This window comes from Caloenas nicobarica, chromosome 3, assembly GCF_036013445.1.
Source record: "Caloenas nicobarica isolate bCalNic1 chromosome 3, bCalNic1.hap1, whole genome shotgun sequence".
Lineage (NCBI taxonomy): Eukaryota > Metazoa > Chordata > Aves > Columbiformes > Columbidae > Caloenas > Caloenas nicobarica.
The window spans coordinates 88,759,194-88,782,934 of NC_088247.1; the positions used below are offsets into that span (position 1 = coordinate 88,759,194).

At 48.1% G+C, this 23,741-nt stretch overlaps 1 protein-coding gene across 1 annotated transcript in view; it reads right to left on the reverse strand.

Moving 5' to 3' along the window:
• Positions 1-23,741, reverse strand: part of MDGA1 (MAM domain containing glycosylphosphatidylinositol anchor 1) — a 142,963-nt gene that overhangs the window by 19,100 nt on the left and 100,122 nt on the right. Inside the window, exons 11-13 of the mRNA XM_065631965.1 lie at positions 9,593-9,770; positions 8,507-8,530; positions 1,125-1,277 (exon numbers count right to left, since the gene is read on the reverse strand). Of these exons, the coding sequence (XP_065488037.1) occupies positions 1,125-1,277; positions 8,507-8,530; positions 9,593-9,770 (355 nt within the window). The remainder of the gene's footprint in view (positions 1-1,124; positions 1,278-8,506; positions 8,531-9,592; positions 9,771-23,741) is intronic.

The following is a 23,741-nucleotide window of genomic DNA, read 5'->3' on the forward strand; positions in this document are numbered from 1 at the left end:
CTCCTCCTCTGAGAGACATGGCCTTGCTCTTCTCCTGTGCTCTGCATCCACTGTGACCCTGACTAGAGACACTTGCAGGGTACCTGCAGTGCCTCCCTGCCTCTGCAGTATTTAGTGGACAACAGAAGGGGCAGGCATCAGCAGATCTGCTGTGAGTGCAGGCAGCAGGTGAGTCCCTGAACGTGCACACACACATTTGTCTGGGTGCAAAATGAGACTTTCTCCTGCAGCATGAGGAGCACCAGAGCTGGCTGCACTGTGCAAAGAGAAAACAAGAAAGAGGAGGGAGAAACCATTCCAGACTAATTTCGCTGCCTCAAGCAGAGGGAGAGAGGATTCAGTATTTCTGGCCTAAACAATATTGTTATCTAAAGAGAACAATACCAAAGTAGTTGTTAACAACCCAGGGAGGAACAGATTAGCTATTTAATTTGTTGGCATCATTTTCAATGCTCAATCAGGCTGGTGTACTGAACACTAATGTGAAAAGCCATTTCCTTAGCTGGCCATTGGATGTTTCCCCTTTTTTCTGAGTTCAAAGATTTGTGCTTGCATACAAATTTACTTTCTTCATTAGAGAAAGGGGAAAGTAACATCCAGCTAAAATGGGAGCATGTACTCCATGCACAGCTAGCATGAGCAATACATAACACCAATCTCGTGAAGCCAGAGGTGAGGCACTTGCTACCACCCTGCAGACAGCTCCTGCCTGGTCTCTCATGCTCCTGCTTCATACTAAGGAGATCTGTTTGCCTCTCTGAGACCTTCTTTGAGCAAACAGCTGGCTAAAACCAGCAGGGCTGTTTCTAGGTGTTAGAGATGTTCTCCTACTTGTTTATCCTCTTTTGACTTCAAAACAAGCATCAAATGCGACAAGGGCATTAGGCAGTGGGCAATTAGCTGCTAACAAGAACTAATGCTCACACTATTCCCTTAAACAAAGCTGTGGGCGTTTTAACTGTGTGTTTAATGCCAATCAGTAACATGCAAATTAACTGCCTGCTCCCTGCACCCCGTGCGGAGGAGAAGCATATTGTGTGGAAAGCAGATCAGCAGATTGCAGCAGCTCCCAGAGCCATGGTGGGACTCCTGACAAGCCAAAAGAAACCCAGACGTGTGCCTACCCTCTGGCGTACCGCTGATGTCCGTGGGTGGCCCCGTGTTGACGGTACGCTTTGGGTTCTGGGTCAGGGCGTTCTGCCGGGTCCAGTCAAAGTTGTCCATCTTATCTTGCACAAAACCGCAGATCTTCTCATCCTCAAAGCGGCAGGTGTTATCTGCGGGGAAGGGAAGAGGCTGCTGAGCTACTGCTTTTCAAATCTCCTCCCCAAGGCTGCCTGGGTGCTTGCAGCAAGTTGCACAGCATTGCTGTGCCACCACTGCGGCTCCACGTCACGCTGGGGACAGAGGGGCAGCCCCCGACCCCAGGAGGAGGCTGAAAAGGAATATAACCGTGATTAGTATGATTATGGAAGGCTTAATCCAGGTCGATGTATGTGATGGTCTGATGAAATGGAAGAAGGCTATTAGGGCTAAAGAGAAAGACAGATTCTGCTGGGAGGTCTGAGGGGGCAAATGTAGAGGAGGGTAAAAAGAGCATTGAAAGCAAACAGGCCACAAGGGCTTTTAAACCAGAACAACTTGATGGCAGAATAATTTCCCCAGGAGAGAGGAAAAAGCACCAGCAGATGACCCCGCTTTGGGCTACGTATTAAACTAAACTATGGCACACATGAAAAAAATCAGCTGTGGAGAAGAGGTCAGCTCAGTGCTGCAAATGTGTCATTTAGCTAGAGTACATTCAATTTATACCAGCTAAAAGGCACATTTGATATTGCAGCTTAGGCTGGTTCCCCTAACAAAATAAGTCACAAAAGTAAAAGATTTTTATGTAGGATTAACCAGATGTGCAATAGGGCTTGGTTTTATCACTATCACGAGACAGTCACACCCTACAGCAATATTGTAAGACAGGTGAAAAATCTTTTGCATAGACATAACCCAATATGGACTTGCAGAGACTGGAAGGAATTGGACTTGACAAAGCTGAAGATAGTAACCTTTGTGGTAAAAAGGTAGTTCCTGAGCCACAAAAACAAGGGCAAGAACCAGCTTTGCACTGCTGACACAGTAGAAGTAGGATTGAGGCAACAGACAAAAGAGAAAACAGGTCCAAGACCCTATATGAAAATTGCTCTGTGTTCTGAAAGGTCCCTGGACAGAAACCAGAACTAGAGAATGGGCTGAGAGTGGGATCTCAGACCTTGTGAGTGGTGCAGATGCAGTAAGCGCAGGTCACTTTACCTTCTGCCTTTATATAAGAGCAAGGAGGTGTGCTATGCAATTGAAAGGTAAAGTTCTTTAAAGTCATGAAAGAACATATACAGAAAGGAAAATAAAGCTCTTGCTAAGGGCTTGGGATGTACTACTAACCTCATCCATGATATGCTGGCGCAAGACTCAACTTTTTGGGGTTTATGCCCCACACTATTCCTGTTATCATGCCCAGATGAAGAGAAGCGCAAATGCCTACTTGGGCTCCTGTGTTGCTGTATCTTCAGTGGTGGTTTGCTCCTCTTCCTGGCCAGGAGGCTCTCTGTAACATGGGTGCCCCTGTCAGGACATGTAGGCCACAGCAGGGTCAGCAAGCTATGGGCTGAGTGGCAAGGATGGGATGAGAAGGGAAGCTTTCTGCCATGCCAAGTCTAAAAGCTCTAGACATGGTACATTGTGGTGGCAGGAGCTCCACACACTTACCATGCACACCAAAATCTGCCATTTTGCACCACAGAGGAGAGACTACCCATGAAATGAACAGCATCTTGACTCTGAGATGCTGAGCCTCCCAGTTACTATCCTGCAGCTAAGGCCCTCCCCATTCTCTCCCATTTGGAAAGGAAAACGACCATCATCCAAACAGACATCAAAAGCTGCAGACTCCTGTGGTAGGGGAATAGGGTCTCCACACTGTTGTTCCCCCTTCTTGCCTCTCTCCAGCATCGCACCAAAGCAGTGAGAAAAGAGGAGGCAGCCTCCTGCTGTGGCCCATGAAAAGGTCTTGGCCCCCACAGGTTGAGCACTGTGCTGCAGGCCATGGGCTTGGTTCATGGACCACGGCAGCTGGGTTTTCTGTAACCTCAGCAGGAAACGTGGCTCCCGCGAGCTGAACACAGCCATCTGAGCTCGGCTGGGCTGGCCACTTAACTGCTGATTAACCCTGGCTAAGTGCTTTGCATTCAATCTGCTCATTCCTAATTAGCATCCTAATCCAAATTAGCCACTGCTCCAAAGTGCAGAGCACAGAGGGCCACATGGCAGCTGAAGCTGAAAGAGGAGGAGGAGTGGGGAGCAAACAACCAACAACAGGGCAGATGCCTGCAGGGTGTCAGGCAGGGCAATTGTGTGGGCTGAGGGGTCCATTTCATCTCCAGCAAAACGAAATGGAGGGAGAAAAGAGTGAGAAAGCAGCTTTGAATGGTCCTTCTCCAGCCTTCATGGCTGAGAGGAGCAAGTTCACGTCTGCACCAGACATTCACTGATCCTCAGAGCTGGAGCCCACAAGGTTTCTGATATTGCTGGCTTGGTCTAACACTGCAGCTTCTCTCCATCTGACTGAAGACGAACATTTGCATGGCTCCAGCTCACAGGTTGCCAGCTGCAGTTAGAAAATGCAAGTTTTCTCTTACAACGGCATTACCCTACACAACTGGATCCACCGTGATTGTCCTTTTGCAATCAAAGGAAGTGGGATGGTTTGCCCCTCTGACCCTGTTGTGCACATGGACCTTCAGAGGAGAAAGGTGACATCTTTCTCCAGCACAAAATTCCCTTAACAGACAATATCAGGTAGAAATCAGAGCTGAAAGCCATAACACAGAGGCCTTTCAGGCAACTGAGAGGGAACAAATCCACAAAGGACGAGGCACAGAAACCAAAGGAAAGGCAGATTAAGGAAAAAACCCAAGCTCAGGTGGAGATCAGAGAGAGCTGTGCAAGACAAGAGGACTGAGGACAGTATTCTCAGCTGAGTGCTAAGGACTCATTGTGCTAGCTGATAGACTACTGTGCCTCATCTGTAAGAAGCCCCTCACACTTATGGGATGAGACTGCTCAGAGAAGACAACTCAAAAGCTTGAAGAGAGCTCTTTTAATGTGAAAACAGGGGCCTGATGACATCCTCTCCTCTCACTCAGGTGCAGCTATGCAATGCTTCTAGCAGGGAGCATAAAGTAAGAAAGGGTCCTATGCACCACAGACACCACAACACGACCAGGCTTATGCGCAATATCATTTGCTGTGCGGGAGTTTATAAGCACAGACCGGTGCCTCTGTGTAGCTTGGATCTCAAGGCACTTCACGACAATTGATGAACAAGGCTTTTTAACATCTCTATGAGGTAGCAATGCTTGTTTCTATATATCTCCTGCATTACACGTGGGGAAGCAGATGCACAAAAGTACAGAGAGACACGTTTAAGATCACAGCAGGCAGTGCCAAAGCTGGAAAGAGAACCCAAGTGCTCTGACTCCTAGTCCTTTGTTTTAAAATAAGCCACAGGAAGGTAAAGCTCTGGCATTTCTTGGAGCTAGAAGTGGAGGTGCCCAGAATAACTAGATGTCTGGTGTGGTTTGGGACACTGCTAGCATGTCACCTCTGGATGGTTTATCAGCAAGGTTTATCAGGAGATCCAACCATAAAGAAACCTTTAAATGACCTGCCGTGTCTCAGAGGCCACAGCAGTGATCTAACTGTTGACCTCGGCTGTGTGAAACAAATCTTCTTGCAGACCCACACCATCTGCCAGGGATCCTGGCTCAGCACTGCGGTGCAAAGGAAGCTTCTTGATTAAAAATTAAACAGTGGATTTAAATATTGAATACAGAAGTTGTTCTCTGGATTGTTAGAGGCGAGGTGGAGGTGGCAGGGGAGCTGGTTCCTCAAAGGCCGGAGTTAGTGCTGTCTTCACCAAACAGATTTCCTTGGCAGGCTTTGCAGTGGCAGCAGCTCAAAGTGCAGAGATGTTTGCTCCTGGTTACAGACACCTCCCTGCATTCCCAGGGGAGAGACCCTCTGCCATGGCTATTAGCATTTCTTGTTGCTTTGCCTTCTTGAGAAACATAATAGAGGTTTTCATTTCAAGTCCTTAGGGGGAAGCCATCCCTGGTCCTGAACTTCTGGCTGCCAGATGAATGCAAAAAATAAGAATCCTATTCTAGCTGCAGACTATGGGCGAATAGCAGATGGAGAGCCTTTGAATAAAATCACCTTTGTCATTTAGCTGTGGTCTGATGAATGAAACTGGCTTGGAGCATAAGGGACCATGCTCCAAGCCTCAGCTCTGTTGCAGACCTGCTGCATGACTCACAGGCTCTCACTTACTCTCTGGAGATAAATTTCCCCATCTAGAAGACGAAGACAAGGAAAACTGTATTGCCACCTCTAAGTATGCTGGGATCTAAGAAGCAGCAATTAACTGCCTTTTCCAAGGTAAGTTTCTAAAGCATTTATAACCAGTAATGGAAGAAAGCTTCATAATACCATAACTGGTTGGGTCATACTGGATTACCATCTGCTTTAATATCTCCATCTGTGACAAGGGGATAATATGGCCCAGACAATCCTATTTGCCATCACAATACAAGGGATTGGTGGCAGTCACCTTTTTTAACCTTTGCGTTACACACATTTCTGAGGAAAGGGCACAGATTTGAGGAATCCAACTCTAAGCACTGGGCTCACATTTCATTCCCACGTGTTCATACCAGTGCAACAAGCTCAGATTCCTCTGGATTAGGAGGTGTTACCAGGGATAGGACACACAGGCACTAGACAGTAAGCAATGAGCCAGGCTAATCTGTAACAACCAGCATCTGGTACTGAGCACCGCCCACTGTATTTCTCCACGATCCCAAAACATTTTAGCACCACACACAGCTGGACTGCAGGTATATAAGAAATAGTGTTGCTTCTCTAGAAGAGCATGACACACTGGCCAAGAGAAAAAAACAAAAACAAAACCAAAAAAAACAGCAATCCGATATGCTTCTTGATGCCTTTACCAACAAGGTTGCAACGCTACATTGGCTAGAACCAGGGAAATCAAACCATCCACTGCTGATGAGCTGGAATAGCTTGTGGGGCAGCACTGTAGGGTTTGGGTTAGAAAGTGAAGGCTGTATCCACACGAAATTGCAGGGGAGAGGTAAGAAGGACAGGGCAAATTCCCCAGCACTGGAATTTAGTCATGACATTAAAATGATCAGTTATTCTAAGAAATATTGAAGGCAATACCTTAGAATTAAGATAATTCTAAGACAGTCTTTTAAAGATAAGTTCTGGTTTTTAGAACCAGATCAACTGATTTTTAAAAGTTATAGTCACTCTTACCACTAACCTCTAAATATTTGAAATCCCCAATGTCTTTTGTTCAGTTCCTCTGCTTTTACTTTGCTTTTGCTTTATAACCCCAGTACCTGGTTCTGTAACCATGCCACACGCATGCCTGCCTCAATGTCATTAACATCTTATTAGGCTGGGAAAAAAATGCATGAAGAAATAATTGTATTAAGTGACTCTCAGAGTTTGTAAATTAATCACCATTGTGCATGCCCTTGGATCAGGCTGCCAGAAGCATTAATCATCTAATCTTTGCCTTTCACTTGAGAGCTCTCAATATTTGCTCCCAGAATTTGGCTGGGCAGCCTAGCGTGAGGATACCTTTACAATCCTGTCCCAGCCCTTTTCCCTGGGGGTGGAGGTAGCAGGGGAAGTTGGAAAATAAGAGGTAGTAGCAAGGATTTCCATGTTACTGAGATGAGAGTCTGTGAACTGAGCTGTGGCTCAGAGACAGATCTAAGAGCCTTTGGGTTCTTATTTCACTGGCAGCAGGTCTGAAAGGAAAGGGCATCTCCAAAAGCAAGTGTGGTGGGTGCAACTTTAGGCAGTCAGTCTCAAGGTATGAACTCACAGACAAGACCCTTATGAGTGGCCCAGAGGTCCCAATATCCAGCACAGGCTGGGTAGTTTTTATCAAGGAGAAACCCAAAGTGTTGGGTTTACTGCATGAAAATACAAGCGTGGTTGAGTTATCCTCCACCATAGGCAAATTTCATGCAGTCATTCTGGTCTCAACCAAGGTGCCAAAGCAACCCCAGGCAAGCAGTTTGAAGGCTCGGTTTACAAAGACTCCAAGAGATTGACACAATTAGGACCAAAGTTGCTCTTGCTTTACCAGTGAGGCATGTAGTATAAAAGCCATTTGCAAAAGGCCAGCTCTTGTAACTTCCTCCTGTGGGCTGGGATACTTGTCTCTTCCAGCAAGTACCGCGGTACACATTCTGGAGTGGGTCCCTGGCAAGAGGCTCAGTGTTTCCCAGCAAGCCTTCTATGGAGAATGTTTAAAGACTATCAGAAAGTGGGGAAAAGTAAAGCAAAGGGAATCAGGAATTAGAGCCACAAAATCCCTCTGGCTCCATAAGGAGCTCCTGCTCTCAGGCAGAGTATGGTTCATTAAACCATCTTCAGAGTTTGAACTTGCAAGACTGAATGCCTCATGGTTGCCTTAACAAGATAACCCTATAATAACCTGATTCCTGGCTGCCATTGCCTAATCCTGGCTTTTCCTTCCCACTGCTACCGTGCAGCACTTACCTACACATATACAGAGTAAGAGATAAAAAGACTAAACACTGACTCAGCAGCTGGAAACAGAGAAAGAAACAGCTACATGGAACTACCTGCTCCCTATGGACCACCAGCAAGTAGTCTGCCCATGAGCTTTGCCTGGGCTTATATCCAACAATCAAAGCAAAGGGACTTTGTTTCATCCCCTGAAGATCATTCCACTACTACTTACAGCATGCTAGAAATCCTCTTTTATGTTTGATGGGCACCATCACGTTCTTGGCCATCATTCTTAGATGTGTTGTATTCTGCTCTCAAAATCAATGGGAACTCTGGGTGCTCAATAAAGATGGACCTGCCTCTTGGCAGGAATAACCAGAAGGTAAATAAACACGTAAACAGTGATGGCACTGGAGGGGGAGAAGAAAGGAACTGTGCTCAAGGAGTTTGCAAGAAGAGCCACGTCTGAGCTGGAAACTGCTCCATACCAGCCTGCAGAGATGTCAAGCAGTATCCTTCCTGGTCTGAAGATGATGGGGGATATGCATTACTTAAGCACAGTTATTTCGGGGAACATTGAATAACCTGCTTACTGGATGCAGATAGCGAATGTTAAGGGGAGGACGGGTTCAAGATCACAGCCTATCCAGTCAAGGATATCAGGGAGGGATATCTCTGGTGTATATCTCCGGTCAATAACTCAAGGCAGAACAAATGGCATTACTTACTGGAAGCATTAGTGTATGCAATTTCATCCTCTTTTTGGGAAAAAGATTTGGCAAAGTCAGCTGTGTATTCCAGCTGTTTGGCTTTTCTGATCTGCTGGAGACTTGACTAACATGCATTACATTCAAAACATAAAGACAAAGGTCTTGTTGCTTACCTGTTGGGTTGGGATTGTTGATTGCTGGAAGAGGAAAAAGAAAAACAAGTCAGAACAGCTAGTACTCCCTCAAATCACAAATCACAATCAAAGTCTGAAAATAAAACAAACACATCAAGAAAGGTCATGGATGCATCAATCTTCTAGCAGCATCCCTGTGAAAGAGCAGTGCTCAGTGTGTGCCTTGGCGATGGAACAAGATGCTGACTCTCTGATCCAACCAGCAACCAATCTTAAGAAAACCCCATCTAAGGGGTGATCCCAGAACTGCACAGGGGAACCCTTCCAGCAATTCAAGAAGTTTCTTTCTGGAATATCCACTGGGAGCTAAAGCTTGGGTATCTGAGAGGGACATCAAAATGAGACACTGGAGATCTGAGACAACAGGTATTCTGGGGTATATACCAGTGACATTTGCCACTCCACGGGACAAGAAGGTTGTATGAAATCATGCAAACATAAGATGAGGGAGATCTGTATTTTCTGCTGAAATACAGGGTCCAAACTCCTGAGGAGAGTAAAGAAATCATAGAGTTGTGGGAATGGGGAGAGTTGTGGGTTGTTGGGATGCTGGACAGAGAAGTATGGTCAATGGATATCAATGGAGTGATCTGGGATTCAGGGTATTGGACACAGCTACAGGTTTACTAGTTTCTAGTTAAGAAAGGAACTGAGCATTCTCTGGAAAGAATGGAAGCCCCTTGAAATCCTCTTACTTTTACACACATGTGGCTAATGCTCAGTGTCCAGTGGTTGTCCTCTAAAATAAGCCACTGTGCCACGTGAGGCTGCAGCATGGCCTGACCAGGCACTGGGGCTTTGGTTCTCTTCTGCCCACAGAGTGTGAGTCAGAGCTGCTGTGTGAAGCATGAGTGGAGATTGGCTCTCAGAGGTCTCTATCTAGTGCTCAGTATTGATGGCAACAGCCAAAGTACGGCCAAATGTGACAGCAACGTGCCATCAAAACTCCATAGAGCAGAGAGATCCACCCAAGGGTCACAGAAGAGAATGTCTACACATGTCCATGTCCCTAGGCCTGAGGCTCGGACCTGCTCTTGTAGCCAGGACCGAGGAGGAGACACCTACGTTCCATGTACCGGATGATGCGGGCAGCCATATCGCCAGCCCCAAAGCTGGTGATGGGTGTCAGGCGAACTTCATAGCTCTGAGGCACTTTCAGGTTGGGCAAGATGTGCTCCAGCAACAGGCCTTTCTCCATTTTCTGCACAGGAACGAAGGTTTGGATGGTGTTTCTCTGAGCCAGCTGCACAGGAAAAGAACCCACAGTGTTACAAAAATCTTGAAACTAGAGGGATCCTATCCACCATCTAACATCCTATTCCTCCTCTTCCTATACAGACAAGTACACCTGGCTTATCAATGAGATCTTCACGCAAAACTGGTTTGAAAATTCCCAGCCCTGATACAGAACAGTGATCAGGAGCCTGAGCTGTCCCTGAAGGAAAGCCTTCAGGTCCTCCTGACCAGGTGGAGAACTTCATATCAGAACCAATGCCTCCAAGAGGGGAGGAATGAACCCAACTCACCTCCATTAGTGCACCAAGGCCCTGTGCACACACTGCATGGCATTTTTCCAGATATGCTTCAGGTCATAATTGCTGCCTGAGTCCTGTGGCATATCCTTGGGACCTGTCTACTGCCATGCTTCCTTAGCACCCTTCCATAGGATTCGCCCTTGAACCCTAGCCCATGCTGCCTCTACAGACCAAAGCAAGGGGTCTAGTTCAAGTCAGTGGTCCTCTGGAGTCACCCACAGGCTCCCTCTTCCTCTGGTGCCCACTGAGGAAGGACCTCAACAATGCTAACTGAACCATACCAGCTGAACATTGTTCAGTCTGATAAGGCAGCAGGGAAGTTTCAAGAAAACCATGGGAAAAATATCATCGTCAAAATCACCACCACTAAAAATGATGAATTATGTGTCAGTGAAACTTTCCTGCCACAGTCATGCTCACTTGGCAGGGGAAGGACAAGAGCAAGGATTGGATTGTAAAGATGATACAATTTCCTGCCTGTTGCTGTGCAGTGCCTGGATCCCTGTGGCAAGGTATGTTATTGGGGATGCTGGTCCTGGTAAAAAGCCCTTTGGCAGGGCTTTCCATGCCCCAGTGTTCACTGTCCCAGACACTAAGCCTCCCCTTGCCTTTAATATATCCTCTAGGTTGACAGGTGTCATTGTAAAGGCAATTCTCCTGATAGGCAGGCTCCGTGTTCATCATTAACTCTGAAGTTACAGGATGACTGGAAGAGGGAGGGAGGTTTACAGCAAATCTGTCAGTGTGGAGAGTGTGGGGCAAGCAGATGGAGTGAGGTCACGGCAGGAGCAAAGGCCATCAGCAAGGCATGGCAGGGGAGCAATGCAGATGTGGCGCTTGCTAAGGACAAGCACAAGCAATCCCTCCTCTGCCTGCCTCCAGCCCTAAGGTGTAAGTTCTAGCTCAGAAGCAATTGCTAACACTGGAGAGCTTCCCGTGTCAGAGCCGTGTTCATTTGTAAGATGGCCAGGACCCACCTCCTCACCTGAGTTGATCTGCCCACAGTTTGGATGGCGCTCCCAAGCAAAAGGGCAGGGTTGGACCAGATCCTGCCATGGTACCATGTCAGGGCAGCGACTGGCCCCTGGGTATCCATGGCTGCATGTGGTTCTCACTGTGAACAAATCTCTATCTGCCCTAAACAGATCAGGGTGCAAATTGCTTGAGGAACTGCTTCCTGCACCCTTCTCCTCTTCCAGGCAAGATGGATCAGAGGGATGGGAACTGCTCCTGTGCCTTCTCCCCAGCTCAGTGCTTTCCTGTGAGGTACCTGGGAGCAGTCCTGGTGGGCAGGACCAGGGCAGTGACTCTGGGAACCAAGCACAAACTTGGCACTGGGATGCTGCCAGGATCCATTCGTATCAACAACGCTCTTCTGCACGCACACAAGCAAGCTGGGTGCTGATCCAGCTGGACTGCTCAGCCCTCCCATCTGCCAGACCTCCGCACCGCCACGCTGCCAAGCGAATAGGAGCTTGCTCCCAGCGGCATCCACCTCACCTGGGATCATTAGCACCAGATCCCCAGTTCTCTGGGAGGAGAGGAGGGGTCACAAGCCAGAAGCAGGAGGCTGTGAAGCAGAACAGCTCCTGGCATGGGGCTTTTTGGGGAGTGGAGCCCGACTGCGGAGGAATGGCCGCAGCTCCTCCCTGCAGGCTGCCATGAGCCGGGGTGGTGGGAAGGCAGCCAGCAAATAGGAGGAGGCCAGGAGCCATTTCCCTCGTCTAGACATAACCTTTAGAAGAGAAACAAAATGGAGAGTCGGAGAGAAGCCTGAGGGTGAGATTCAGACAGTGCAAATTCCACCTCAGCTGGGAGTTAGGTGGAATTTGGGTATCTAAAACCTCTGAGAGCAATGTCAAATCACTTACTCTCTCACATCACCTAATCCAGGACAAACTGAGAAATCAGGCTTCAGTCTGGACTGCAAAGCTTTAGATCCCTCAGTTGAGTCTATCCTCAGGGGCAAATAAACACCTAGCTGCCACCCAGCTTTCGCTGTGAAACAGGAATCAGTTAAGGGACATATGCCCCCGATGGGTTGCAAATTCCCTGCTTCCTAGGAGAAACCTGGATCACCAAGTAATGGGAAAGGCACAGTTGGGGCCCGGCATGTACTTCCTCTTGGAGCATAAGGGAAAAGTTTCGCAAGGGTCTTTTCCCTCCACCAAATAATTTGGACCCAGCTCTTCTCTTAGCCTGTGTTCTGCCGCTATGCAACCAGCAGCTTGGACAGACACAGCAACTGGCTGCCAGTGAGGCTGCACTCTGCACACCCTTACTACAGTCCCTACAGCCCTGGCATCCTGACAGAACTGGCCCGGGATGTCTTTGGAAAGACCGGCTCTTTTGGGTGAAAAGCCGCATGGGCCAAATGTCTCCCCTGGATTAGCTGCAGCCGTCAGGAGAAAGGGCCAGGTGCACTGCCAGCACAGTTTAAAGGGCATGAAATGAGTGCAAAGGAGAAAAAGGGGACAGGTCCAACCAGGCGCTTGCTCTTTGCACATAAAGCAGGTGCTGGCTTGCAGTCACTAGCACAGATCCAGCAGACAGACATTAAGGCCAAGGTCTGGCTCTGCCTCTCCTTCCCTAAACATCCTTTGCCTTCCTGATTGCCAGCAGTGGGTCTGTGCAGAGCTGGATGCATCAGTCCAGCAGGAACTCATTTTTTAATCCTCTGCTTCACTCGCCCACCGCTGCCCTCATTCTCCTGCTCCGTGCGTGCTCTTCTCCCATGCTACTCTGATATCTTCTTCCCTCCACCCCCTCCTCAGCTTCCTTCCTCCTGATCATGCTGGCCCAGTGCTCCAGCTTAATATTGCTGCGGTGCAGTTAATAAAGCAGAGGCAGGCACAGAGGACAGTGAAACACTGGCCACCTTAATAGAAATGCCGAAGCCTCAGTGGAGGCTCTCGTGCAACAAACTCATTCATCACCAGGCTCGGGATGCTGCCAGCGGGGCCAGAACAAGAGCACAGCGCAATGCACTGCCTCATATCTGCCTTCACCTCCTTTCATTTCCAGTAATGAGAAGGGTATGGGAAGGGAAAAAAACCAAACAAACCCACAATTTCTACCAGTTGGCTGTGGATATCACACAGGCTGCAGAGCAGAGAACGTTCTTGCAGAATGGGTTCACTAAAAACACCTTACAAAGGGGAAAATCATTCTTGCGTGGGACTTACATATTCACACGCCCAGTGTGCAAACTGCCCCTCTCCCCTGTCACTTGTAAGAAGTATTAGCAACCAAGGGAGAGCACACTCATGTTCATACGTAGTTAGCCATCAAGCCTCCAAGATCTGCAAACTAGGTCTGCCCTTTCTCACTCCTCACCATTACATCTTGTTGGTAGGTACTGAGCTGGCTTGTGATGCTTAGAGATGCTTGTCCCACTGTGACCAGCCAAGTCAGCTCATGTTCCAGCAACACGCACCAAGAGCCTCAGAGGGTAAAGCAGGAGGCCACACAATCCCTGCCCCCTGCTTCCATCCCAGCTGGAACACTGTCACAGCAAAGGGATCCAAAGTTTGACACCGCCACACCTACATTTTCTGTTTATGTACGCTATTAAAGGAAAAAAGGATGTTGTTTTCAGACCGAATGACGTTTAAGCCGGGTACATATCAGCTAACAGGCATAATAAAGCCAAAGGATGTTAATAAACACATCTGTCAATAGTTAATGTTGCAGTCCTGCTCAACAAACCATATCACGGATTCACAGGATTCACAATAACCTACCTGTGCTGGGACTTGGTGTGACCTGTGTAACCATGCACGTGGTCTCACAACCAGCTGCACATTAAGCAGCTGCATGCTTGTTTGAGGGAGAAATTAGGAAGAAAACCTGTTTGTTTCATCAGCAAGCCCCAGGGAATTGTTGCAAACACAAACTAGAAGAATGAACATTAAAATAATGCGGATTACCCAACAGGCTGATCGGAGCAAAGGAACTGCTTTGTGAGCATCCAGCTTCCCAGCATTGCTATTCACTCCTGCCACTCACTCCTTACTCGTCCCACTTCTTCAGCAACTTCTCAGCCCAGGGCAGGAGCCCTGGCTCTGCTTTCCAGTATCTCCCCTCCAAATCCTTTCCACACACGCTCCCTCACTTTCCCTTTTTCCTCAGCCTCATTCAGATTCCCCTGGCTGCTCCTGCAGCACAAATGAGACGGGGCTGGCTGCCTGCACTCCCACTCCATCCTCACTAGCTAACTGCAGCTAACTGCAGATGTGGGGCACTGGGAAAGCTCCCAGCTCCCATCCCCAGCCAGGCTGGCCTGTCCAAAAGGGAGAGGAGATGGCAGATGAAGTCAGGCCGGGGTGGTACAGGAGCCTTGCTCCCTCTGAAAGCCTCCTCCCTGTACAGCTCCGCAGAGGAGCACAACAGAAAAATGTCACCTCAGGCACACACACAGATGGTGTGTCAGGGTGAGCTCACCCACCCCAGCCCTTCTCTCACATCTGAGAGTGTCAGGACATTCTGGAGAGCGGCCATGCACCAGACCAGGAGCCGTGGGGAGCCTGGTAGCACAGAAAGAACAGGTATCTCAAAAAGGTTTGAAAAAAGCATGGGGCAATAATATGGATAAAATAACCTCCACCTACCTGTGCAGCTGGTGGGCTGCACTTTTCAAGCAACCAGCAATTAAGACAGTCTTCAAAGCTCAGCACCCTGGCAGCAGTAGGTGCAAGGGCATCCATGTCTCTTATGCCCAGGAGAACAGACAGCCTCAGCCAAGCTGCCCAGTTTCTCATCAGGCACAGACATCCCAGTTCAGCATGGTCCAGGGGCATGAAGAAGGTGACAGCAGCAGAAATGCACTTTTCCTCTGACAGGCAATACCACTCGGGATGTGTAAGAGCCTCACATTTTTTACCGGTCCAGCCTGTTTGCCAACAGTATTGGACACATTATAGAGCTCTGTCCTAGGGGCTGCAGTCACCATCTCACATCAGATTTCCCCTGTGGCTGCGACTGCTGTGAACTCACCCCAACAAAATCCAGCTAAGACACAGCTGCTCCCTTCCAAAGTGAGTGTCATTCACAAAGACCAGAAACAACCACACCATCGCCCTCAACATGATGGGACTGGCAGTGTCTGTGGCCATAAACTGGTGACAGCCAGGAAAGGTACTCCCAAGCACCTCATCCTAGGGACTGAAAGGGGCTGAGCTCTGTTATGGTGCCAGTGACAACTCCTGGGATGAACAGGGTGCTCTGGAATGCAAAATGCCCTGCTACCTCAGCAGACACATCTTGCCCTCAATTTCTGCCACAACTGCACCTTCAAAGCTACAGGATGCCTTGCAGAGAGGTAACTTCAAAGAGTTTAGATGACATGGACTTCTTAAAAAAAAATAAACAAAGAAGGAAAAGATGATGACAAGGTTTATGTGTATCAGAGTTTACAGTGTCAAAGATTGAGAGCAAATTTTCCAAGGGCCAGACCCATCCTCCATTGCTGGAAAATGAGAGCCCAGAAGATGAGTTCCACAGGTAGAAATAAGATCACTGCAAATTCCTTGGGAAAAGAGGAATGAAAAATGCTCAGAAACAGGGGCAGATGTGACATGGGGACAGGGAATTTCAGGAACCTCTCCTGAATATGAGGCTCCAATATTTCCCACAATGATCGAAAAACATGCCATAAATCTGACCCTTCTCTCCCACTTCTTCTCATGGACTTTCTGACATGCAGTAATGGATTGAGATTCTGGTCCTTGACACTGCAGTTGAACACCACAGATTTGATTCTTGCCCTGTGTATTTTGGCAGAGGGACACAACCCCTCTGCACTGGCAGCTCCCTCTTACTCTCCTGGAGTTCAGAGAAGGGAAAAGCACGGCCACATTCAGGGACACAGCAGGAAAAGTTCACTCCTGGCTGACAGAAGCCAGTCCCTTGTGACCACAGGTTTTACCGCTGCTTATGAATATACCACATCCCTTCTTAAAAGCCATTCCTGTTTGGCCTGCTCCTCCCACTGGGTGGATGTTCTGGAGCCTGACCGCCCTACTGTTCTCATTTCCAGCCTGAATTTATTCACAGTCAGCTTGCACCCACTTGATCTTGTGCCAATATCGTCCTTTAGCTTAAACAACTCTTTTCTCTCCCTGCTGCTTGACCCCCTTGATGTTTTTACAGACAGCAATCACACCCCCTCTCAGCCTTTGCTTTGCTAGGCTGAACAAGCTGAGCACTCTCTGCCTCCTCTTGTAACACAGGCTCTCACTTTCCCTGATCTACTCTATAATCCTTTTCTGCATCATCCCACTTGCTGCAGGTGGGTATCCCAGCCTTGTGTATAGGATGCAGTAGCACTTCACCTTGTCTGGAAGCACCTCAGGCTTCAACTAGAAGTACATTTGCCCTTTCTCACACCTGCATCTTACAGCAGCTCCTTGACATCAGCTCATATGGTTCCTCCACTTCAGTCATTTCCCGCTGATGAGCTCCCAGCCCGCAGCATATTCCTCTGATAGCAATCTCCACATGCACAACCTTGCATTTGTACTGCTGCACTTCATCCCACCTGAACCACTCAAGTAGTTTTCCGTCTTTCAGATCTTCCTTATGATATCCTGATCCTTCACTGAGGTGTCATTGTCTCCCAACCTGGTGTCAGCTGCACAAAACTTAAGCAGCACAACCTTAATCAGAGTTGCTGATCTGACTGGCTGGTATCAGCCATGGGGAAGATGCTTGCCCCCTCAGCAGGGTTCCTGCCACCTGGAAAAGCCATATGGGTAAGTTTTGGGTAGTGGAGAAATGTGGATATGAAAACAGTCACTGTGCTATTTCTCTATAATCTCTCATCAAACTTCCCATGCCTGTCAGATTGGATTAAAACATTTTCCTGGGTCAGTACTTCATCACCACCTTGAATGGAAATGATGTCAAGCATTAACAGCATCAATTAAAGGGCTAGGATAAATTTAAACTTGGATTTATTTCATTTTCCTTGCTTGATGACCATTACTCGTTAGGGCTTTCCAGAGCAAGTAATCACATTGCAAATATAAAGTTGGCATTTGCCAGACAAGCACACCAGTGAACTGAAATTCATTTCTGTGTTGTTCATCAGTCAAGCACAGGGGTTCAGATCTGGAGGGTTAAGCAAGCATGGATGGCCAAAGCAAATCCATTATTCAGTCTAAATGAGGAGTCCTGGTAGCTTTTTCTCCTAAATCATCTTTAACAGAAGGCTCCCTTTGTGGGCTGAGACATTCCCAGCTCCAAAGAGAGAAGCAACTGCGACCTCCAGTAGCTACTGAGGACAGCTGGAGCCACCTAAGCCAGGAGACAGCCTCTCTCTCTTCCTCTCACACACGCGATCAGCTGCCCATCCTCATTATGTGCCGAGAGCAGCAGTTTACAGCTTTCCAGAGAAACCAAATTGGTCCTGTCATGAATTACTGTAAGTGCTTGTTCCACACTCTTCAATAATGTTTTTCATTAGGGACTGATCAGAAAGCAATATGTATTTTATTAGCATATGTTCCCCAGTCTAAGAAGAACAGACCTAATCTTCAGTCTGTTAGGGAAACAGTCAAGTAAAAGCCTTAACTGAGGCACAGCATGACTGGCAACTTCATGGGCCATGGGCTTACTGGGGCATCACAGGGCTGCACGTCCTGAGGAGCGGGAGCCCAGGAGTTGGAGAGTAAAAGGGCAAACTAGCAACTGTATTTAGTGATGGGTAGGAAGGGGAGCCATGCACTTCCCAGTCTGTGCAAGGAGCCTGTGTTGGTGTCAGTGTGGTTAGTACTGAGCTACACAGGTTACGTGTATGCCCAGCTATGCCTGTTATCTCCCTCCTACTGTCTCACAGACACATCTTCAATCCTGAAGGCACATCTGGTCCTTCTGTTCAGGCTGGAAGCTCTATACCTCTGATGCAAGATCCCACCTGTTCTCGACTATGCACTGCAGAGCCTGAAATCACCTCTCTGTCTGCAGCATGGGCACAGGCTGAATAAGGGACAATATCCCTCATGTTGCTTCACAGCCCCCTCCTGCCCAGAGCAATGGTTCCCATCTCTTTCGAGGTTCACATCTGAAAATCAGCACTGCTCGGCGCCTTACTGGATCCAACTTTATACCCATCCCTAATCTCAGTGAGTACAGTCTCCTCTTTCACACATTTACTTGCACTGGACATGACTGCCTGCAGCCAGACCCACATATGTGTTTATGTACCGTGCTGTCAGCACTTCTGGCTCCAAGAAGAAAAATCAAGCAGGCTCTGTGTAGCCCACGTTTGCTCAGCTAGATCTAGGTTGAGTACTGAGATATTTTGTCTATAATATGGTTGTGACTTACCAAGGGAGACAAACTCCACCACCAGGAGTTGCCATCTCCCAGGCCTCTTTTTTTGGGTTCTCTACAGACACTGGCAGAGCCCACTGTTAGGGTACCTTTATCCTTAAAAGCAACAATTAGTAAAGGATGGGGCTATTGTTTACCGAAGCAGAAAAAGCCTTTTTTGTGGGACTCTGGGCTTCCCAGTTTCGTACACATAATGAAGGCATATATCATTCTGGAGCCTATGGCCACCTTTAACTTGACTGCATTTGCAGTCCTGTCTCTAGGAAAGATGGGGCATGCAGCACAGTATATGCAGGGAGAGCCATAAAGCCCTTCACATTACTCCATGTTGCCTGCACTGGTAGCATGGCTGCATAAGTTTCATCTATTTATGAAACAGAGTCAAAACCTCTATCTAGTGCCTACTCCTGCCCATTTGTCACTAGCTATAGGAGAGACTACATCGCCCTTCCAAACCCTCCCCCTTCACACACTCCCTCCTCTTCTCTCCAACACGTTCTAGGAAGCAAGAGCCAGGAAAAAAGAACCCAAACCAATAACAAAACAACACAAAAAGAAACATAAATAAAAGAGACAAGAAGTGGAAAATAGGAGGGGGAACAGAGTAGAAGAAGAAGGTGCACAAAGAAAAGACTGAAACAGTAGGAGGAACATGGCCTGACTACTGAAAACAAGAGATGAGCAGAGTAAGCAGGAGGAAGATGCGTTACAGCTTATGGATAGGGACTCTCAGACTCAATAACTAGCATGTACCCCTTGAAGCCACTGAAGGAGTGTGGATAAGAGATGCACACAAAGGACTCACTTTTATCTTTGATACCTGGCAAGCATTTTTCGTCCTGTGTTCAGCTTTGTAAAAGACAAGCCAACAGCCTGCTGGATAGGAACAAGCACAATGGTGTGAAAACAACACCTCAAGCCTGTGAGGCTGATATGAGGGGTATATTGGTTGGGGGAATGTGATTATCTCTTCTCTCACATTCTTACCCTGAGTGAGCACTGAACAGTAGTGTTAGGAGCTAGAGATAGATGAAATTTTGCTACTAGATGTGTTTTAAGATCATATGAGCCTTTTCAGCAAGATTATTTGTACTGTTCTTTTCAGGCACTGTTACTATTCCAAACAGAGCTAAGAATGGGAAAACTGTTTGTAATTATTCTCTTGTACTAGGCAAGCTGAACAATATCCTGCTTTTGCTCTTGCACGGTCAAGTACTTGAGTTGTATTAGGAGCAGTACTTATAAAAAATGAAAGTTAAGACAAAATCTCTGTTGCAAGGCACCTTACAAGTAGCAAGCCACCTTGTAAAACTTTCAGCTACCTTGTTTTGGGCAGGTTACCTTACTCAGTTTGGATAATCAGAGAAGAGAAATGGTACCATGAGACTGAGGCATAACTAACCTGCCACCACTCATACTACCAATTTTCCCAACTAATTTATTATAAATGATCTATGAACTAGGGATAACCAGCACAGGAAAACCATGAATCATACTGGAGCGCAATCTGTGAATGCAAGAAACCAGAATTAGTCAGACTAATTCATTAGTTTGGCATCATTTGCTAAGCTCTCGTGGGCAAAGGGAAGTCTCAGTAGCGGCACTGGAAGATGTCAGGCAGATCTAAAGGGAAAACCTCATCCCACAGCTCCCAGCCATTTCCACTGAACCCACCTGACCTCTCAGTGCTGGTCAGGCCTGTGTTCAGCTTCCCTGGCCAGCCTAGCAGAAATCACTCCCATCCTCTGGATGACAGGGCTCACAAAAACTGTGGCCAGGCAGACACCTCTGCCTGCAGTGAGCAATGGCCAGGAGGAAACTCCCTTCCTTTGCTCTGTTGTTGCCAGCTTAGTCAGTATAGCACACATACATGAAATGTGAAAAAAGCTCCTTGTTTCCCACCCCTACCAAACATCCAGCTGTCCTGGAGTCTTCCCTGACAGCACAGGTAGAGAGAACCTTGTTCTAACAGCTGGTCTCGTTGACACATCATCCCCCGTGACAGATTGCTAGGGACAAAAAGAAAGATGGCTCAACATGCTGTCAGCTGCAGTGATTGACATTGTGTCCCATTTTCAGGCAGCAGAGAGCACAGCTGAGGCAGGTTCCTGCCCTCTCTGCTCCCAAATGCCTGTGGCAAAGTTGCTGCTTTACCCCCAGGTCCCACACAGCAACCTCATTAAGCTTCAAGCACAGCTTGTCCATCAAATGCTATTGATCAGCCAGCTCTCCTTCCACCCGTGCATGGCTGCCACTCAATCCCACTGCACGTCCCAAACTTCTCCTCTTGCAGCCTAAAAAGGCAGTGTCACCTCCCCCTTCTCTTGCTTTCCCTGGCTTTGCATCATGATGGCTGTTCAAACCATCCACCAAGCACACCTCCTCTTGACACACTGGCTTCTTTCTGTATCCTTTTCTGCCTCCCTCAGGGCTGCGTTCTGCACAGCATCATATATGCCACTAGCACAACTGAAGGCAATTGACTTGAGAGCACAAATATAATCTGCCTATTCTCACTGCATGAACAAAAGTTGAAATAAAAAAATTTAATAAAAAAAAAGAGTGGGAGAGATGGGAGATTTAAAGCTGAAAAAACACCTTTTCCTGCTACAGGGGACGACTCAGCAGGTAGGTGGAATTGCGTTGATTTGACATTGTCCCATACCACAGCAGCCTGTGATCGGACATCAAACTGGCAGGCAAAAAAGAAGACAGGACTAAAGAAGCTTTCTGGCAGGTGCGACTTACAAGCCATCCTACAACAGAAGGTCTGCTCTGAGATTCAGTCCTGGGCAAACACAGAGAGGCAAAGTCCCTGCAGTCACCAGTCCTAATGCCAGCAAGACAGGACGAGCACAACCTGTACCAAGTGAAATGATGAACGGTAAAGGGATGTGCCATTTGTCACACACTCCACAAGCGTTTTGATCCATGCAGCATCTCACATGCAGCCATGGCCACCATCTGCTGCTTCATGAGAAGTCACACTCCCTACCTCACCGGCTGGGACTGCGATGCTCTAGCAGGGAGGAAGAAAGGAAAAGGGACTTGCACATCCCTTTGCCATGATGTCTCACACTGGGACATCAAACTGGGATGTCTAGTTAAGGAGTCTCTCAGCAAGAGGATTTCTCAGTGGATGTGGCAGCACAAGCCCTTTCCCTTTTTCCTTTTTCACCTCCTCGGCTCCTGCAGCATCCCCCAGCTGAAAACCCCACTGCAGTGCTAGTGAGGGATGCACAGGATGGGCCACTGGGGACAGGGTGCCCCAGTGAACCTCGGGATGAGGGCTATGGAGCCCGGCCTGTTGGCAGCCCCACGTCAGGCCGTTACCTTGGTAATGGCAGCGTTGCCCAGACAGCATGTAATCCCCCGGAGCAGCAAAATGTTAGACCCTTGGTTTGTGAAGCGAGTTCAGTCACCCCAGCCTGCCCTGCAGAGAGCTGCTTTCTTTGCTAGGCTTCCATGTCCCCCTGGCCCCGAGGTGCAGCCCTCAGGCCGCCCCCAAGGCGCCAGCTGCTCAGTTTCCCAAGAAGCTTCACCTGAAGCCATCGTTGTGTCTGCAGAAGAAAAAGGATTTAATTCACCTCTAAGAGCACAGAGCTGGGCTGCTGCAAGGGCTGAAGTACACCACTACCCCCTTCAGTACACTACCTTTCTGCATTCATAGCCTTCCCTAACCTGGGGCCCAATAAACATGTGGGTTTATAATATCTAGAAGCAGAGAAAGCAATACTGCATGTGTCTGTCTTGGGTTTATGCCCTTTTTCAGACACTGGCTACTGTTGAAGGTGGGAGGAGACAAGCTTTTGGTGTGGATGTTCTCACTCCTGATGAATACAGGGCTGGATAGATTAGCTTGTTTTGGAAGTTTGTTCTAGCCCGGTTGCACAAACTATCTGTTTATTTTACAGGGTTGCTTACAAGCATTGGAAGATACATCCAGCTTCACCAGGCTGGTTCCTCATGTGCCAATGGCCACGCGAGTGGGTTCATCAAACCATGGTGCTGCATGAATGGGGAAAGCACAGTGGTGCGAGTTAACAGTGTTCTCAAATAAACATATATGTAAAAGACTATGGGCTGGTGCACTCCTTGCTCACCCTACCTTTCGAGAAATACCATCCCTGCTTGGCACGTGAAGAGAATGAGAGATGTCCCTGCCCTGGTCTGTGTGCCCTTGGAGAGGTGTCCAGCTCCGTGCGCCAACGGAGCCAAAGACAGACAGCAGCTGACAGCCACTGCTGAAGTGGGCTCAGAGGAGAGCAAAAGAACGACTCAGGGGCAGAAATCGAGCGATACAGATCCACAGCCCGTGGGCCTCCACGTAAAACCTCTCCCACTGTGTTGTGATGGCCATCAGTGGAGTTAACCTTCCGCTCAAACCACAGTCATTAAATTCCTGCTAACGCCCCTGTCCTACGTCTGTCCAAACAGCTCTGTTATCTGTCACCTCCCCACACGGTGAGCCCGGCTCCCCACTGCCGCAGCTCTCATTAACTCTGCTCTGGCTGGCTGATGAGGCAAGTGGCAGCCGGTGCCGGAGCCCAGATGAGTTTTGTAGACAGCAGGGGATGTTTATCCAACATGGAGGGGATGAAAGTACAAACAAAGACAGACCACACAATTACTCAGCCATCGCACAGGGCCAGTCTCATTAAAGACAGTCTCCCTGACAGGAATTAATCTGAAGTGACAACCCACTGAGCTAATTTAGCAAATGGGGCCGGGTCTTGGCCTGGTGCAAATTACAGGGGTCTGTCTGGCCGGTAGAGCTGAGCCTGCTCTGAGGAGGGGAAAGGCGGGAATGTGTTAAGCTGGCCCGAGCCTGCATATCAGAAGGTCTGGAGGAGACAGCAGCCTCAGGTCTCCTCGAGGGGCACAATGAAGATTAAACTTCCCTGCTGCACCAATACCTTCTCCTTCCTCTTTCTCCTGCAGCCTCAGGTCACAGATGGGTTCCAGCTCATTAAGTGCACAGTAATTCTGCCACTATCCCCTGTAACCGTAACCACCAGCCCAGCTCAGATCTCTCCTCCAGGATGCAACCTGCTTGCAATATTAGATGGCTTTTCATTTCTCTTTAATGTTAGAGCAGAGCTCTGGGAGAGGATAAAATACACAGAGAGAAACAAGCAACTTAAAAGGCTTTTTATTTTTTAAGCAAAGATCTGGTTTGGGGAGGTTGCTTTGAATCCCCAAGCAATGAAAAACATTTTCAGTTAGAGTGCAATGCCTTAGTGCCTTTCTATGCTACAAGAATAAACAGAATTTAAAAAAAGCTGACCAAACAAATACCCCAAAAGCCTCATGGCATCTGCCCACAACCAAACCACCCAAGGCTA